General features: G+C 48.9%; 4 protein-coding genes across 4 annotated transcripts; 1 reads left to right on the plus strand and 3 right to left on the minus strand.

Annotated features, from left to right (window-relative positions):
• Positions 1 to 152: 152 nt before the first annotated feature.
• On the minus strand, positions 153 to 3146 carry EI90DRAFT_3047036 (uncharacterized protein). The gene is made up of 11 exons (XM_039059518.1): positions 2911 to 3146; positions 2801 to 2852; positions 2570 to 2741; positions 2069 to 2513; positions 1849 to 2010; positions 1619 to 1797; positions 999 to 1559; positions 880 to 937; positions 798 to 830; positions 570 to 746; positions 153 to 513 (listed from the first exon to the last, which is right to left on the minus strand). The coding sequence occupies exons 1-11, from the start codon at positions 3118 to 3120 to the stop codon at positions 391 to 393; spliced, it is 2172 nt and encodes a 723-aa protein (XP_038918807.1). The 5' UTR covers positions 3121 to 3146; the 3' UTR covers positions 153 to 390.
• A 12-nt stretch (positions 3147 to 3158) lies between these two features.
• Positions 3159 to 6381, plus strand: EI90DRAFT_3287691 (beta-lactamase-like protein). The gene is made up of 11 exons (XM_039067068.1): positions 3159 to 3472; positions 3525 to 3570; positions 3624 to 3715; positions 3771 to 4346; positions 4418 to 4607; positions 4680 to 4826; positions 4880 to 5029; positions 5096 to 5350; positions 5405 to 5546; positions 5605 to 5861; positions 5930 to 6381. Exons 1-11 carry the CDS (start codon positions 3264 to 3266, stop codon positions 6266 to 6268), a joined length of 2403 nt encoding a protein of 800 aa, XP_038918808.1. The 5' UTR covers positions 3159 to 3263; the 3' UTR covers positions 6269 to 6381.
• A 264-nt stretch (positions 6382 to 6645) lies between these two features.
• On the minus strand, positions 6646 to 8594 carry EI90DRAFT_3014394 (uncharacterized protein; the record flags this gene model as incomplete). The annotated part of the gene is made up of 5 exons (XM_039056777.1): positions 6646 to 6657; positions 6717 to 6811; positions 6873 to 8169; positions 8280 to 8384; positions 8496 to 8594. The coding sequence occupies 5 exons, from the start codon at positions 8592 to 8594 to the stop codon at positions 6646 to 6648; spliced, it is 1608 nt and encodes a 535-aa protein (XP_038918809.1).
• A 544-nt stretch (positions 8595 to 9138) lies between these two features.
• Positions 9139 to 15862, minus strand: EI90DRAFT_2912377 (P-loop containing nucleoside triphosphate hydrolase protein; the record flags this gene model as incomplete). The annotated part of the gene is made up of 33 exons (XM_039054459.1): positions 9139 to 9401; positions 9453 to 9705; positions 9759 to 9919; positions 9975 to 10175; positions 10225 to 10256; positions 10314 to 10406; positions 10461 to 10517; positions 10564 to 10728; positions 10781 to 11164; positions 11220 to 11291; positions 11342 to 11426; positions 11483 to 11864; positions 11917 to 11952; positions 12005 to 12017; positions 12069 to 12094; positions 12153 to 12170; positions 12224 to 12267; positions 12323 to 12371; positions 12418 to 12813; positions 12868 to 12881; positions 12942 to 13008; positions 13065 to 13106; positions 13163 to 13170; positions 13233 to 13306; positions 13366 to 13501; positions 13556 to 13636; positions 13702 to 13748; positions 13813 to 14300; positions 14361 to 14529; positions 14586 to 14673; positions 14733 to 14970; positions 15028 to 15291; positions 15347 to 15862. 33 exons carry the CDS (start codon positions 15860 to 15862, stop codon positions 9139 to 9141), a joined length of 4962 nt encoding a protein of 1653 aa, XP_038918810.1.
• Positions 15863 to 16484: the final 622 nt, after the last annotated feature.

The raw sequence follows: 16484 nt of genomic DNA on the forward strand, positions 1-16484 counted from the left end.
CACGAAACATATATATCCATTCAAACTCGAAGTTATATATACCTGGTGTGCAATTACGCTCCAGCGCTGCTGGAATTCATTCAGTATCAAGTACAGTAGTGGGGGTTTTACGCCTTCTGCGGTATGCTTGAAGATGGGATATGCTTGAGAGATTGTTGAAAACTTTCTGCTAGTCGGATCTCGAAAAATTGAGTTCCAGTACAATGGACTGGAGTATGGCAAAGATTATGAAATTATGCAGACTGCTCCGGTGTCATTTGCCTATGTAAAACGGTAGAGACAGCGACATGCAATCTATAAGCTTTTGAGAGAGAACATTTCTGGTGAAGTCGAAGAATTAATCTTGCCATGTCACAACGACGAAACAGTAAGAATAAGCTGTATGAATCCTTATAAGGCATCAAGCTCGTCATCGAGGTCTTCCCCTTGACGGATTAGATCAATCATATGCAATATTTCCGCTCGATGTGTGCGATATCGCTCTTGCCAACCCTTCCACGGGTGATGCGGATGCTGGAAACGATTAAGCACCCAAAGCCGATATGATCCGAGACACATCGTAGACGCACTTCTGAAGCGAACAACCGAAATAGATTATCTTGACTGTCTTCTGCATGTTGAGCAGCAAAGAAGTGGGCCAGCAGCATATCATCTTCGCGAGTATACCTCGAACGTTTCGAAGGAGGCATTGGGGCAACGATATCACCTCGGTCGCCCTCGAGTTCATGTTTGTGCCGGCGCCAATACTGCAAAGACATCAAGCAACACAACAATCAAATTTATTGAGACAAATGTACCTTCATCCATGACGCCCTGGAATGATGAGGAGCCTAAAACGCATCACTCTCAATTTGACTTTACCTCACTACAAATACGCACCGTTTCAGCAACATCCTTCCAAAATTGAACCATGTTGAGCGTTGCGCCATCCTGATGCCTGTTCGACAAGACTCCGGTTGGCCAAGAAAGTAGCTATGGAAGACTCGGGCCAAACTCACTTGCGGTATGACATAAACCTCAGCAAGTATTCAACATCGTCAGAGGTAAACGCGATACCCTTTCCAGTTGAGCTTCGGAACAGCGACGTTGGTGGCCGAGGATCCTCTAGCTGGAAAAAGGTCTCTCCATCAGCATTCTGCAGCTCTCCCGAAAATCTGATAGAAAGATTGTTGGAGGGGGCACTGTAACCCTCGCTGGAGAAGGTGTGCGTCGGCCCCGGCAGGTCGGGATCTGCAGCTGATATCTCTGGCTGTGATGCCCACTCGGTCCCCTCTTCAATGTCTGAAACCGAAAGGTTGTCTTCCGATGACTCTGACAAGGTTGTCGCCTGGTGATGGGGATCTCTATGGTTTCCTCCCGGAAATTCAGATTTTTCCACTTTAGCCTCTGGTACCGGCTCTGCGTGAGCACTGGAGGGCTCCTTCACGCTGGACGAGTCATGAGTTGTCTCCATGGTATACGATCCTAATCGAATTTTGTTCTTGTTGCAAAAGCGCCGCCAGCTAAAGAATGAATGGTGGGGTGCCTTGATGGCCAATCTTTCACATATCTCACGAAGGCTGCAAATCAAATGAGAAATCAATGACAGGCAAGTCATTGCAAACCGAAAACATCCCACCTTAACATTAACCCTTTATCACGACAGTATTCAATGTACCTGTGTAAAAAACTGACGTCTTCTGATGTGAATGTGTTTCCACCATGCAACGACGATACAATAGTCCTTGGTGGGGTGGGGGATCGTCTCGATGGATCTGGCGCCCGCACAAAGACAGATGCGTCAAACGTATTCTCAGACTGTTGGATTCTTGAATTTTGTACCAAAAGATGGCAGGAGGACACACGTACTGTTCGTTTCCTCTTACGGGTTTCCGACTGTTTCTTTTGAGGGGTTGTGGATGTGGGTGGACTGGAGTTCAGAAGGGCGCTGAGTGAGGTCCGGGAAGAGCCAGTGTGTTCATAAGTGTGAGGGGAGTTGGCATCATGCGTGCTAGCGACCCCATAGCCATACTATCGCAAAGGCTCGTCTCAATACTGTGAACACGATGTAAATATCAGTGGTACGAACCTCGTGATAATACATTATGGGCGAGAAGGGCCGATTGTGTTCTTCCGTCCACGTTGACGGGAGGGGGAAGGAGGATGTTGTCGGACCTTCCTCAGCAGAATTCGGTGACACGAAATCGCTTGGATTGGAATTATCCCATTGCGTGCCCACGGTAAATTGTCCAAGCATGGAGGATGTCGCAAGGTTACTAGAGGACCCAAATGAGAGGCTCGGCCAACGAGAAAGCCCGTGAAAAGACTGAGGGTGATCTTGGGAATTCAAGAATTGTGCTGATCGTGAGGTATCTGAAGTTTGAGGTGCAGGTGGAAGTTCTCCAGCGAGAACCGTAGGAGCGCCCTTCGGCTTCGGTTGCATCCCGTTAGTGATAGAAGATGTTTGCTGAACATCTTTGTCAGATGCCGCAAGGATCGGCGGTTCTGAATTCTCCACAGACGAACTCTTGTCTCTGGAGTATCACGTCAGGCTGCGTACAGCACTCACTCCACAGCATATCATACTCACGCATTAGGTATGTTCGTTACTTGGAAGCCTCCCCAGTTATTGGCATAAGTCATCGACTGCAGTCCGCCAGCGCGAATGCATGCGGACACCCATTCAGCTTCTAGTAGGACTTTGACTTTCTTCCCATGGTATAGCCTCCAAAGACTTTTCCCACCCGGGGTGGAAGGATTCACTACGTGAACGCAACAAGATTCATCAACACTCGATCGGCAAAGTGAACTGACGACCAACCAATAATGTAAGTAGCTTGGCTATAGCTGCGCAGCACAGTCCCTCCATGATTCTACCCGATCATCTGAGTGAGCGAGTAAGGGGAAACGTGAGTGGTTGAGATGATTGACCTTAATCGCTTCTACAACGGAGGTTTGATGGGGGACGTCCTCGTGGACAAAAAACAGGAGAGGTTGACCTAGCATCGGATCGATGAATATTTCATGGGCCTCCGCCGTGTTACCAGCCAGAACGCTCTCGAATGGTTCGTCATCGCGGCTTTCCGTCGCCGAAGTATGGCGCGGGGTGCCAGAGCTCCTCCTCGCGTTGGAGGGTGCCATTGAGCCCGCACGCAATTTTCGGCTAGTTCCGTCTTGCGCACGGTTCCATTCAATCTTCTACCCAACTCTGCATCCCACTGCTCGCTCCCCATTGTTACTTGTCCGAATATTTTTCACCATACCTATCTGTCTTTAAGCACTAAATGCCTGAGCCAGCGTCCGATTCTCCTGTCCTTTCGATCACCCTCTTGGGCGCTGGTCAAGAGGTTGGCCGCTCATGCTGTGTGTTAAGATATCGGGGAAAAACCGTAGTGTGTGACTGTGGCATCCATCCCGCATTCAGTGGGATGGCTTCTCTTCCATTTATTGATGAGTTGGACTGGAGTACAGTGGATGTTATCCTCGTTACTCAGTGAGAGATCCTATTTTGGAAGGAGCCAGTCAGCCACTGACATCCTAGCAAGCTTCCACTTGGACCATGCCGCTGCACTAACTTACATCACGGAGAAGGAAAGCTTATAAGACTAATGGCAGTTCTGTTCCCATATTGATAATTTGTACAGACAAACTTTAGGGACGGACATGGAAAAATCTACATGACTCATCCAACGAAGGCAGTCTATAAGTATATGATGCAGGATTTCGTGAAGATGAGGTAAGCGGATTTCATCGAGCTGCATTGATGCACCTTACGTGTAGAATCTATCCAGTGATGGGGCGGAAGCGTTGTTCACTCCGCTTGAACTATCTATGTCCATGAACTCGATCATACCAGTTTCGGCCCACCAACAAATCGCCCCCTTTCCTGGCGTGTCTTTCACCCCGTATCATGCCGGACACGTTCTTGGTGCTTGTATGTTCCTCATCGACGTATATGGTCTTAAGATCCTCTACACAGGGGATTATAGTCGGGAGGAAGACCGACATCTTGTCAAAGCCGAGATCCCTCCAGTTAGGCCGGATGTTCTGATTGTTGAGAGCACATATGGTGTTCAAAGCGTAGAGGGCCGAGACGAAAAAGAATTACGATTCACCTCAATGGTCCACACCATCATTAAGCGTGGCGGTCATGTCCTGCTTCCCACGTTCGCTCTTGGCCGAGCCCAGGAGCTTCTTTTAATTTTGGACGAATATTGGTCGAAACATCCGGAGCTGCATAACGTTCCAGTTTATTATGCGTCCAGTTTGGCGCGCAAGTGTATGGCCGTGTATCAGACATACATATACACAATGAATGCCAATATTCGGAAACGTTTCGACCGCAGGGATAACCCCTTTGTCTTCAAGTTGCGTGAAACCTGTCATTGCCTGAGCGACTGTCTATTTGGTAACATACGTCTTATGAGTTTCCATCTAGATTCGTGTCCCACATGCCTCAATCTAAAAACTGGGAGCGCAAGATCGCGGAAGGTCCGCCTTGCGTTGTGCTTGCCAGTCCTGGGTTTATGCAGTCTGGGACCAGCCGACAATTCCTGGAATTATGGGCTCCAGATCCTCGGAATGGTGTGATCATCACCGGTTATTCCGTTGAAGGCACGATGGCCCGAGTAAGTGATAGCCCAGCATTCTGAGCAGCGCCTTTTAAATCCTTATTTGATGTCCCTCTGCGTGTCTTTCAGGACATTGTTAATGAACCAGACGAGATTACCGCCCGGGATGGTCGGACGATCCCTCGGAGACTCTCAGTGGAGGAGGTTTCGTTCAGCGCACACGTCGACTTCTCGCAGAATGCAGAGTTCATCGAGCTAGTGAAGGCTAGACAAATTGTTCGCATGACCTTTGGTTTATGTCCTGGAATTCCACTTGAAGATTTTTTTAGGTTCTCGTGCATGGTGAACTAACAGCAATGGCGCGTCTCCGATCAGCCATACAAGCAAGATTCAATGAACGTGACGAGGACGTGAAGATACATGCCCCTCGAAACCTTGAGGAACTTCAACTCAACTTTAGGGGTGAACGGGTGGCAAAGGTTGCGCATTTCCCATTTTTTGCTCAATCAATGCGGCACGACTGGACCTGACATTGTATCCTTCAGGCAATAGGGGCATTAGCCCAACGGCCTCCGAAAGGAAACACTCACCTATCTGGGCTGCTCGTTGCCAAAGATTTTTCCTACACACTCCTTGATCCACGAGACTTGCGCGACTTCACAGGTCTGAGCACTAGTGCAGTCGTCCAGAAGATGAATCTATACTTAGGCGTCGGTCTTGAGCTAGTCAGGTGGCATTTAGAAGGTATGTACGGTGGGGTTGAAGAAGGTATGGACGAAAACGGGTATCAGATGTTTCGAGTGAGCCACAAACTGATGTCTGAAAGTAAATGTTGAGTTAATTGACCCCTTCAGGTAATGGGCGCGGTAGATGTGAAGCATACCGCAGAGCACGAAATTACTTTGGAATGGAACTCCAGCGCAAGTAACGATATGATAGCGGACTCGGTCATGGCTGTCATAGTCGGGATAGAAAGGAGTCCCGCATCCGTGAAAGGTTTGTGAACAGCCGTTTTGGACCCAATCCGTTGAAGGGCTTATGATCCATTCTTCAGTCTCGTCACACCACGATCATTCGCACCATGAAGCTACATACGACCAACCGCATCCACATGCTGATATTCCAGGCGACGACAACATCGTGGAAAGACGCGCTCTGCGTACTCAAAAGATCGCAGATTTTCTTGAGGCTCATTTCGGCGATGTCGAAACTGTTGAGACACGTACCGGTGACGACGGCAAGTTAATCCTGGACCCGGCCATGGTTGTTCGTATAGATAAGTGGGAGGCGCGCATAGGGTTATTAGATCTGGTTAGTTACTCCGCACACCATCCCAGACCTCGTAAACCAATCTTTCCCTTCAAATACTAATCTTGCAGACCGTCACAAGTTCAAACCATGCATTGAAGACTCGTGTAAAAGCAGTCCTGGAAATAGCAATGACGACAGTAGACAGCTTAACCACTAGTTTCTCTGCGATGAGAGAAGGTCAAAACGCCATCACTCTTGGTGGAACAGATAAGAAGGTGATCGGGAATACCACCCCCTCAATCTTCGAAGTTGAAGGACCCTCAGAAGACCCTCAATCACTGGCAGAGCCACTCGTAGGGGAAGCAACAACGGCGGATGGTGACCGTAAGGTTGCCGATACTGCAGAGGACGCTTCCATGGATGATGTGGACATAAAGCCCATGCACGAACTGGATGCGTCAGTATAACCAGGGTTTATCAAAGCAGCTTTCGGGGCGTGTTTAAGTCCCTCTGTATTCACATGTAATTTTATTTAAGTAATCTGATGCGGAATAACTGAATACCAGATAATGGGCTAATTGCAGTGTTTGTCAAACGATCGACGTAGGGCGTTGAGCGCCCGGTATATACAATTAATCAGCCTGAATTGCTTATATTCGTATACATTTCATGATAAGCTCGCTAGCAATCACAAACTTGAATACGCATCGAGTAATTATATCGGGTACGTGCACCCTCGAGAAGTCGCACCCGTTGACCCGGGGAACGTGCTTGTGAATATGACCCTACCAACCCGAACCCCACACAGACACGGAACTACATCAAAGGCGTCATGAACACATCCTTAATCAATGATCTACACAAAGAAGTTAGTTATGAGTCAACGAGGTCCGAAAAAAAAAACAATGAACTTACCGGCCACTCCAAACTCTCAAGAGCATTCCTTGCCGCCATAGTCCTCGCAATCGTCTTATTTTGGGCCGATCCCCGACCAACAATGATACCCATACCTATATTCCAAATTTCGGAGGTTGGGTAAGTATTCTTCCACAACGAAATATATATACTCACATTTAATTCTAGCTTCCCACCTCGGTAAATGAGACGGGCCCGAACTCTCGAAATCCCACGTCAACGGCCCAACTTTCCTCCGAGTTGCTTCCTCGAGTAGCTGACTCATATATGGTTTTCCGGATGAATCTTTTATCGGTGAAGAGGGCGGTTGAGGTACTGCTGAGGGTTGAACCCCAGAAAAGCTAGGAAAGTGGCTTGGCGTTGCAGTGCCTGGGCTAGCACCAGCAGAAGGTGCAACGGTAGGTGTACTCTGGCCTGCTGTCCTAAATGATGCCGAGAGGGGCGATGATGGCGACGAGGCAGAAGAGGATGCCAACTGCTGTTGAAGCCAAGCCTTGAAGTGATTCTCTATCTCTTCGGTTCCTTCGGTTTTTGTAGGGGAAGACTGCTCGGACAGAGATGGCTGGGAAAGAGGGAAGTGCAAATCTTTGTTTGTTGCAAGTGGCGATGCCGGGGTCACTGATTGATTGAATGAAAACGAAGATGGGGGTTCGGAGGCTGCTGTGTGCCCATTATTCGTGAGAGACGGAGGAGATTGGAACGGTTTGTTAGAGAACAATGCCAATAAATCAGCCCTCGCCTTCAATACAGGGGCTGGCGCCACCAATGGGGCGGCTGTCGCAGCCGACACTGTTGTTTGTGTTGCAGATGCGGCCAGGCGCACCGGATCCGGCGGTGTGGAAGAGGGGGCTCGAGGAAGCGATGGTGCTGGTCTCTTCGGCGAATCGTGCGCTGAAAGCGGTCTTTTAGCAGGAATATGAACAATCCCAGGGCTGGAACAACCTTCTCGTCGGTCCTGTTGACTTTGTAGCTGGGATGTGGGCAATTCCTGAGGTACGCGGGCAGGCGACCCGTACAGGGACTCGATATCGTCATGTAGGCGAGGCGAAGTGGGCTCGGGTGGTTCATATGGAGGGGGGATCTGACTCAGGGTACCTGGTCCTGGCTGTTGATCTCCATTTGCTAACGATGGAGTCACTCTATTTGCGCTGACACTTGTAGACGGCGATGGGGAGGGGGCGACAACGGACGGCGGTTTAGACCCCCCATTCCTAGGATTCCAGACTTCGTCTGTGGGAGGAATAGAATCGAGCAGAGATTTAACAAAGCTGTCCAAGACTTCGGTCCCGCGTTCGAGTGTTATAGCGCCGAGGTAAGCTTGAAAGACTTCCATCTGTGCGGGGGGTAAATGATGAACTGAGAGCCCGGGCTGTAAACGGAGACGTTGTGGGAGCTGATACGCAAGTGAGAACACTGCAAGGTATTCTTTCGAAACTAGGGATGATCGGATCATCTATAAGAGAAAGAAAAAATTGAGTGAGGAAAATGGTTCCAATGACGATGAATCAAGTGTCCGCGAGGTACGGCGCGAATATATCAGCGAACTGGATAAGCAACACTCACAGTCAGATACCCGGTCCTTTGAGTAGGAAACTTTGCACACAGGTACTTGGTCACGCTGGCATGATAAACCGCACTTCCCAAGAATGCCAAACGTTCATTATCCACCTGATCATCATCACCCACACCCCGGCCAAAATGTATACCAACGTATAATCAGTAGTTGACCAGTTAGTGCTGTCATTCCATCCTATCAGACAAAAGATGAGGACAACGCACACTATCTGGACTAGTCCCCTTGAGGGACTTGTGCGAGAACACTACATCCTCATTCCCTGCGGAGATCAGCGGCAAGGCAGGAAGTGCACCACGAGACATGGTCGACTACAGATCAAAGTGCTAAGAGTACACAAATACTCGGGTGTTCGAAGTCGGAGTGGGACGCGAACGCTGTGTCACAGGAGAGCAAGATTATGGCCAGAAAGCCAGAAGGTGGAGATGAGATGAGAGCTGATGTAGTTGATCTTGCCTCCTAAGCAATGTATAGTTTCTACACGACCTGCTGCCAGTGGTGAATCCTGATGGCTGCAAAATAAATCGCTCCACTTTCGGAAGATCAGGCGTGTGGAAAGTCCGTATTAGATCCCCAAACGCGTTCTCTTTGCAAGATCTCTGCAACGTGCCCTTCTATCACCAAATAGAACGATGGTGGCTCGATACAATCTGGAGATTCCAATTCAAAATCCCATTGAACATGCTGCTTCGACCAACAAATATAACAAATCCATTCGGACAACTCCGCTTATGTGCAGCTGATTGGTCGATCCTAATTCATAAGTCTACGACCGCTGGATTCCAGGCCCCGCGCCAGCTGCCATCGTGGTTAAATACATAAATTTTGCTGACTCTAGTGCTAATTTGCTTAACTCTCTTGTGCTGTCAAACCCTTTACTACTGCGTAGAGCGCATCTTTGTCACCACTTCCATCAACCAATGACTTGAAAGCCCCGCCTTCCCGCCTTAGCAGGTTTACCGGGCTATCAAACTCGATCAACTTTCCAGCGTCTAAGACCAGTATCTTGTCCGAGTCCATGATAGTTTGAAGGCGATGTGCAACCGTGATGATCGTGTAATCCTTAAACTCAGTTCTCAGAGACTCCTGAACAATTGAATCCGTATGATGGTCTAGAAAACGGCATCGGTACCCCATTCATGTTCACAAATACACAAACCCACCTAGGGAAGCAGTGGCTTCGTCCATGATCAAGATTTTGCTCTGGCGAACAAGAGCTCTGGCTAGGGCAAGGATTTGTCGCTGTCCAAGCGAGAAATTTCCCCCACCACTGGTAACTGTTGAGTCAAGGGTGATGCGTTCGCTCTCCTCCAGGTCCTGTTGCAGGACGAAAAGACCTGCGGAACGAAGGGCGTTGTTCAGAGTTGCGTCATCATGCTGCTCAAAAGGATCCAAGTTCTGGCGGATAGAACCTGCCTACACGAAAGGTTAGTGAAGCTTGATCATTTGAACATAGCCCTGTAACTTACCAGCAGCTCTGGCTGTTGGGGGATAATTGTGATGTTCCCTCGCAGTGTGTCCAAGTTAAGGGAGCTCGTAGGTATTCCATCGTAAGCGACAGTCCCTTCTGTTGGGATCAGGCGGAGAAGGCTCAGCGTCATTGAACTCTTGCCGGATCCTGTACGACCAACTATGACTCCTATCAGAACATTATCTTGCTTTTACAGCGGCGTAATCCAACTCACCGACGCCCACTTTCTCGCCAGACTTAATTTCAAATGATAACTCATGAAGAACAGTCGGTCCATCATGTGAATACCGAGCAGAGAGTTTATCCATGGTGAGGTTGCCAGAGGTGGGCCAGGATGCTGGCGGCTTGCCTGACTCCGTAGGTTCGGGTTCCCGGTCAATATCAAGATACGCTTGGATTCGTTCTAGACTATTGCCTAGATGTCTGTAAGAAACAATTGTACGTCAAGGGGATAAATCACATACCAGAGACTTCAATGTCGTTCAATATCCGCACCCTAAGAAGTGGTGTGGATTCGGAGGCTAGCTTGTTGAAGGAAGAAGTGCCAACATACCACCAAAGAAGCAGGCCTGTAAAGCCTATAGCCATATTCAACTGGAGACCCGCGTTCGAAGCGTTGTTAACCGGGTGGACGTACACCACATAACTAGGATATTGTGTAATCACTGATTCACCACAAAAGGCATGCAACAGCACTCACGCTGCAAGGCCTGCCGCAAACAACCCTCCGAGCGCGTCGATACGAATACACACCCACCTAGAAAGAGTTGGCCATAGGGTAGATGAGGCATGGATGCACATACCGGTTCAAATTATAGAAAACCCGAGCCGGACGCGTGTATTTGTCGACACGCTTCAGAGACTCGGACTTGAATGCTGTCTCGGCACCGTATGCCCGAATGGACGTAAGGCCTCCAATGGCAGCCCCAAAATGACTGAACAGAGGTGAACGAGCATTGCTCATTTCACTAAGAGACAATTAAATGGAGAAGACCAAGAATCCCGAGTCACTAGACCGACCGTTTGACAGCGAGTTGCGCTTTAATATATATTTGGCCAATAAGGCCGCCAACTAGAGCAAAAGCAATCCCCGGAGCCAAGAACACTGGCGAGAAGTACACCACCGCCAATAGTTTGAGTAACATGAAAGTAGTTAATTCACTCAGATCCTGGACATATGCGCTCAGAGAGCTGTCAACTGCCCAAATATCACGAGTGAACCGAGCGATGATACGCCCGATGGGCGTCTTATCAAGAAATCGAAGAGTAGTTCCCAGAATTGATTGCACCAGTCTGGCATGGATTTTTCGTGAAGCAGCTATACTCCCCTGGACGTACAGGAGGAAGCCATTCGAATATACCCCGACGCTAACAAGGATGGAGAGGGCGTAAACGAGGAGATAGCTAAAAAGAGGTAAGTTCTTCAGTGGAGGAAACAGGGGCATCTAGGACCACTTACTAGGGTACGCTGACATTCTGTGCACCGCCGTCGTACTGAGATGCCCAATGTCCAAGCCACCAAGTTTGCAGGCTAAAGTGAAGTCAGACTTCATACTTGACAGGGGTTAGTGATGCACACACACTGCCATGGTGTCACAAAATAACATCGCGCCAAAGTACAGAATCCAAAAGGTTGGGCCTCCCATTGCCGAGAAGTAGAGCCACACTGAGAAGATGATCAATATTAGACGCTAGGGGTGAACGGTGGCTTGAAAAACTCACTTGCAGCAGGACTAACATGACCGAGCGCAATCTCCTCATCTGCGATGAGCTTGCCATTAGCCTTCCTATCATCCTTTGGCGCCGCAGAATCATCAGCAGCTTCATCGGCGTTGCTTCCTTTTTTCTCTTGCTTCGCAAGTTCACTCGCAAGGGCTGAGTTGTGACTCAACGCGTCGCCGACCGAACCCTGACTTGCAATTCTCCCATCGGACCCGATGGAAACGACAAACTTCGCGAGAGGTCCAGCCAGTGCGATATTGTGAGTCACGAGGATCAATGTACGACCCAGAAGGAGGCCTCCAGCAAAGCAGTTGTCGACAATCCAGCGCGACGTGTGGACATCCAATGCGGACAAGACGTCATCGAGAAGCACGATCTCAGCCTATCAGGCCATCATTAGCCGAGAGGAAGCAGAATATTGAAAAATGTCACACCTTGGAATAAATGGCCCGCGCCAAGCTGATCCGGGCCTGCCAGGTGCACATCATGAATGCTCTGCCTTGCGCAAACTATGACCCCTACCTTTTGACCACCGCTAAAGCAAGATCAATATGAAGTACGCGACAAAACAATGCTCGGAGTGTACCTGAGTGTCAATCCTTTTTCTCCAACCTGCACGCGGCCATGCGATCAGCAGTTCGTGCCTCACTGATGACCGCTGAAACCATACCTCTGTTGCATCACCAGCCTGCCAAGAAACTGGTGAAGACGTGCAACAAGACATGTAGTACGATGACTTACATCGAAAAGTTCGAGATCCCGATCAAGGGCACATTGGTAAAGGACTATGGTCCAGCCAAGATCGATTAACGAACAACGATGATGTTCTGGAATGGTTACCTTTCCTGTACCTCTCCTCATTAAACTCCTGCCCAAACAGGATATTATCCTACAAAGGCGAGGAAGCTGAAGGTTAAATAGTAGAAGGCCAAGACCTGAGCTTCAATCCTTGCCTTGATTGTCTCGTTGAGAATCCAAGGTTCCTGAGCCGAGTAAGCAATACCATTTTCCCTGGGGAGATTAAACCAGGAATCCGGCCCTGGTGGTGTGAAATGCAACTCGCCCAATAGAGCTAGCAAGAGAGAAGTCTTCCCAGAACCTGTGGGGCCCACAATCAGATTGATTGCTCCACGTTCAAACAGGAGATCTCCGTCTATCCTGAGATGGAAATTACGTCTCCCTGGTGTCGCAGGAGTACTTTCAGCCTGCGCCTCTGACCAAGTAAATGTGGCGTTGTGGAAACCGATGGCTATCGTATCCGCCCCGGGTACGGAGAACTCGGCCGCGATGTTCTCGTTTTCCGGCTTGACATACCGGTCCAAAAGTTCGGTCTGAGAGAATCAAAGATCAGTCCACATCACCTCAGGTCCAACAACTATCAGCACCGATGTAAGGAAATCTGGAATGCAAATGCAACTTGTCAGAGACAGTTAGAGTGAATGCTCCTGAAATATCTCACCGTTGACACGGTCCACTGATACCTTCGACTGGATAAGCATCGGCACGAAGAAGAATACGTAGTGAAGCTGAAAAGATCATCGGTGAGCGGAGACACTTGCCACACTACCCCGTGAAACCCTACCTGATCTCTTAGGGAATCGAAAACCGTGAGCGACGAGAAGACCTTTCATCCAAGATTTTAGCAATTGCAACAAACCGTCTCTGACGAACCAGAAACACCTTTGAAGCTGGAGGCACCAATCATGAAGATTAAGCCCATTTGTCAGACCCCTCCAAACTGTTCACATACCTGATAAAGGCTTCTTCATGATCACCGTGTAGGTGATGAAAGTAGCCAACATAGTGGTGAGCGGAAGGACATAGCTGGAAGATGGTAGGGCAAGTCAGGAACACGATTCGAAACGGACACATTCCTCACGTACTTAACAACCATGTTAAGTAGATTAAGGTAGGCTCTCTTTCGAATCCATACGAGCTCAACTTCTCGCTTCACACTCAATTGTTCAGCGGTCTTCCATTCCCACCCGAACATCTTGATCATGCGCAAGACATTCATGACTGCAAACGAAACTATAAGCTCAGGCCCCATGAACTAATGACAGGCATACTCACTCTCTGTAACCAATTGTACGCGATCATCCATCTTCTTCATGCGTTCGACTTGAACTTGGTGGGACAAGCTCGCAATTTTGCCTGCCAGAAATTCAAACTTAGCAATCGCGAACTTCCAATGAGAAACTCTCTGCCCCATGACGTACCAGGGATGGGGAAACTGAGAATCATCAAACCCATTCCAACAAATGAACTCCAATTGCAAAAGAGTGAGTGGACTTGAACTTGGACATGTGTCAAAATAGTGGCATGCTTACCTCCATCCAAGAATCGTGTACAAGAACCATATACACAAGGCAATTTGCAAAGGTGCATAAACGAGCACGAAGAGGAAATCTCGACCTTCCGTAATGTTCTCTAAATCGGTTGAAATGAGGTTATTGATTCGGCCGACAAGATTACTCCCTTTATCTTTGTCGTTTTCTCCCTTCTGCTCGGCCCCAGCAACTTTATCTTTTCCTTTGTCCTTCCCACCACCATTCTCAGGAATGGAGCTCACAACAGCAATAGTAGCATCGCCAGCCGCTGATGAACCAACTTCACTTGGGGGCCGTTGAGTTCCATCACTTCCCTCGTCTGGGAGTTCAGTAGTCTGGGTTTTAGGAGTCGCGACCACGGAGATAGATCCAGAAGCAGGCGTCGAGATGGTTGTCTTCGAGGGCACGTCCTCCTTGACACGGATCCGAAGAGCATGCTCAAAAATGAGCTGAGTGAGAATGCCTTCGACTCTGACAAGAATGCGTGTCTACGGGACAAACAGTTGATAATCAGGATGAGACTTCTTGATCTTCCACGGGAGACTTACTGCAACGAAGATGTAGATCTGCATGAGGATCGAGGAAACTACAGGGGAAAAGAACAAAATTGCCACCCAAACCCTGTCATGAAAGGTGTCAGCGCATAACTTTGTTGGGGTGCGCTGCTTGACTTGCCAAGGGCGGATGAAAGCACCTTCACCCCCAGTCTCGATGTACCTGTAAAATGCATGAGGCAACGAAAATCCAGTATGGTCGCAATGGCCGTCACTCACCGGAGAAGCTGATAAACAGCGACCGGAGACGCGAAGCCGAGACACGTCCTGGCAGCCATCGCAATGGTCAAGAAAACATAGTCGCCTCCTGAAGGAATGTTCATTGGTCCACAGATGTTTCCGATGTCCTCAGCAATCGAAACATACTGAACAGATCCAATAAGCCCCACATCAAGTGCTTCGGCTTTTTGACCAACTTCGGATCAAGTTTTGGGAACGATGTATCCTTCAAGTGTTGCGCAACATCGTAATCGGCAAGTTTAGGCAGCTCTTCGTATGGCAGATGAGTGTGTTTAAAGGCAGTGATGACAATGGGATCGAGGAAAGCGAAAAGAATAAATGAAAGTGGGGAGGCGGTCTGTTCCGGACTCGGTCCACGAGGATTCTACGATGAACGGTACTCGCTGTTCAGATAGTTGATTTACACTAAAGTAGGACATACAAGCGGATCGACTGGCGTGTACTCGGCAGGTGTGATTACAGGAAGCACCACAGCTGCCAATCCGAGTAAACCAATCCGAGACCAGGTAAGCCAACCACCAGCTGCATCTAGGGGCTTTAGAACGAACGTTGCCAATGGCCAAATATCACGATACGCATAGATACCAAAGACGACAAGAAGCAGGAAAACCAAGTGCTTGATGACAGTCCTGCGCAGGACAGATCGCAGTGTGATGGATAGCAAAGAAAGTAAGGATGTATATGTCTGTCCATGGAGGATGTGGTGAGCAATCGAGATTAGTATACCGCTCACGACATACGTAGAAAGCGCATAATGCCACTTCAATCCATTCGGCATGATGAATGGCCGCCTGATGCTTTGCTTCTTTCTTACGGTTTCTGGTCATAGCCGACAGCGGCCCACTTTTCCCGTGGCTCCTTCCAAGGTCTTCCTCATACTGAACGAACGCGATGATGGTAATGATGACGAGCGCGACGCACGCAATAAAACGCATTGTTCTCAAGACGAAGCTGGCGACCCCCTGTTTTTCTATGTTCTGCCGAGCCTCTGACCAGAATCCTGCATGGACATCATCAAGAAGCAAACCGCCATCTAAACGCTGACTATCGGACTTCGATCCAGGTGGGCTCGCGAAACCCAACCGCACCAGTAGTCGTCGAACACGTTTCGTCCGCCTAGCGATCTGCAAGACTAGAATTGCAGCAGATAGAGCAGCCAAGTAGACCGGGACCACAAGCGGTTCTCTCCACAGACTATATTCCACATTTACAAAGATAATATTCAAGCCTCCGAATCCAAACAAGAAAACGTGCATTCTTACGGTGTTCTGAAATGCGGCGGAGTGATCGTGAAGAAGATAAATTGAGAAGCGTCTGCCATGCTGAGGCCGACTGAGAGAGTACTGTGACCTCCACGACATTTTCCCCGAAGCCCACAGTGCCCTTATAAAGTTTTCCCCAAGTCTCGGTTCCATAAATTCTCGGAAGCAAAAGAAGCATGGTTACAATTCACCGGGCCGCATCACACCCCAGGGCCCAGATCCACAAAAATTTCCGTCTTGGTCTGCGTTGTTATTTCTCCACTTTAGCGAGCTCTCCGCCAAACCTCAAAACCAATATGACTTTTCGCTAGTTGTATTGCAGTATAGATCCTTGACCGCAAATATGGGAGCATGCCTGAAGTACTGCAAGCTAAATATCCAAAAGTCGCATACACACGTACGCACGCACTGCAGAAATGGCCCAGTATGATCGCTTGTTCTCGGTCCCAGTGTGATGCCTAGATCTTCTACAGCGCTCCTGCCGTTTGCGGATCCTCGTGTCAGTGTCGCATGCGCGCGAATTGTCAATCACGTCTTGTATCTTTGGGGTGCTGGGCGCCTGATCTATTCATCCCTTGCGGGTTTGGTGGTCAGATGGTCACAAGTACAATCTCGA

This window comes from Cantharellus anzutake, assembly GCF_015039405.1.
Source record: "Cantharellus anzutake strain C23 chromosome Unknown EI90scaffold_12, whole genome shotgun sequence".
NCBI lineage: Eukaryota > Fungi > Basidiomycota > Agaricomycetes > Cantharellales > Hydnaceae > Cantharellus > Cantharellus anzutake.

What these genes read in the sequence shown, in the direction of transcription:
- EI90DRAFT_3287691 (XM_039067068.1), top strand. Translation starts at nt 3,264, where the DNA reads ATGCCTGAGCCAGCGTCCGATTCTCCTGTCCTTTCGATCACCCTCTTG. An exon ending in CAGGATTTCGTGAAGATGAG is followed by an intron (nt 3,716 to 3,770) that starts GTAAGCGGATTT and finishes GAATCTATCCAG; the next exon opens with TGATGGGGCGGAAGCGTTGT. An exon ending in GAGTCCCGCATCCGTGAAAG is followed by an intron (nt 5,547 to 5,604) that starts GTTTGTGAACAG and finishes TCCATTCTTCAG; the next exon opens with TCTCGTCACACCACGATCAT.
- EI90DRAFT_3047036 (XM_039059518.1), bottom strand. Translation starts at nt 3,120, where the DNA reads ATGGCACCCTCCAACGCGAGGAGGAGCTCTGGCACCCCGCGCCATACT. An exon ending in CCAAGCTACTTACATTATTG is followed by an intron (nt 2,742 to 2,800) that starts GTTGGTCGTCAG and finishes GCGTTCACGTAG; the next exon opens with TGAATCCTTCCACCCCGGGT. An exon ending in CCATAATGTATTATCACGAG is followed by an intron (nt 2,011 to 2,068) that starts GTTCGTACCACT and finishes CCTTTGCGATAG; the next exon opens with TATGGCTATGGGGTCGCTAG.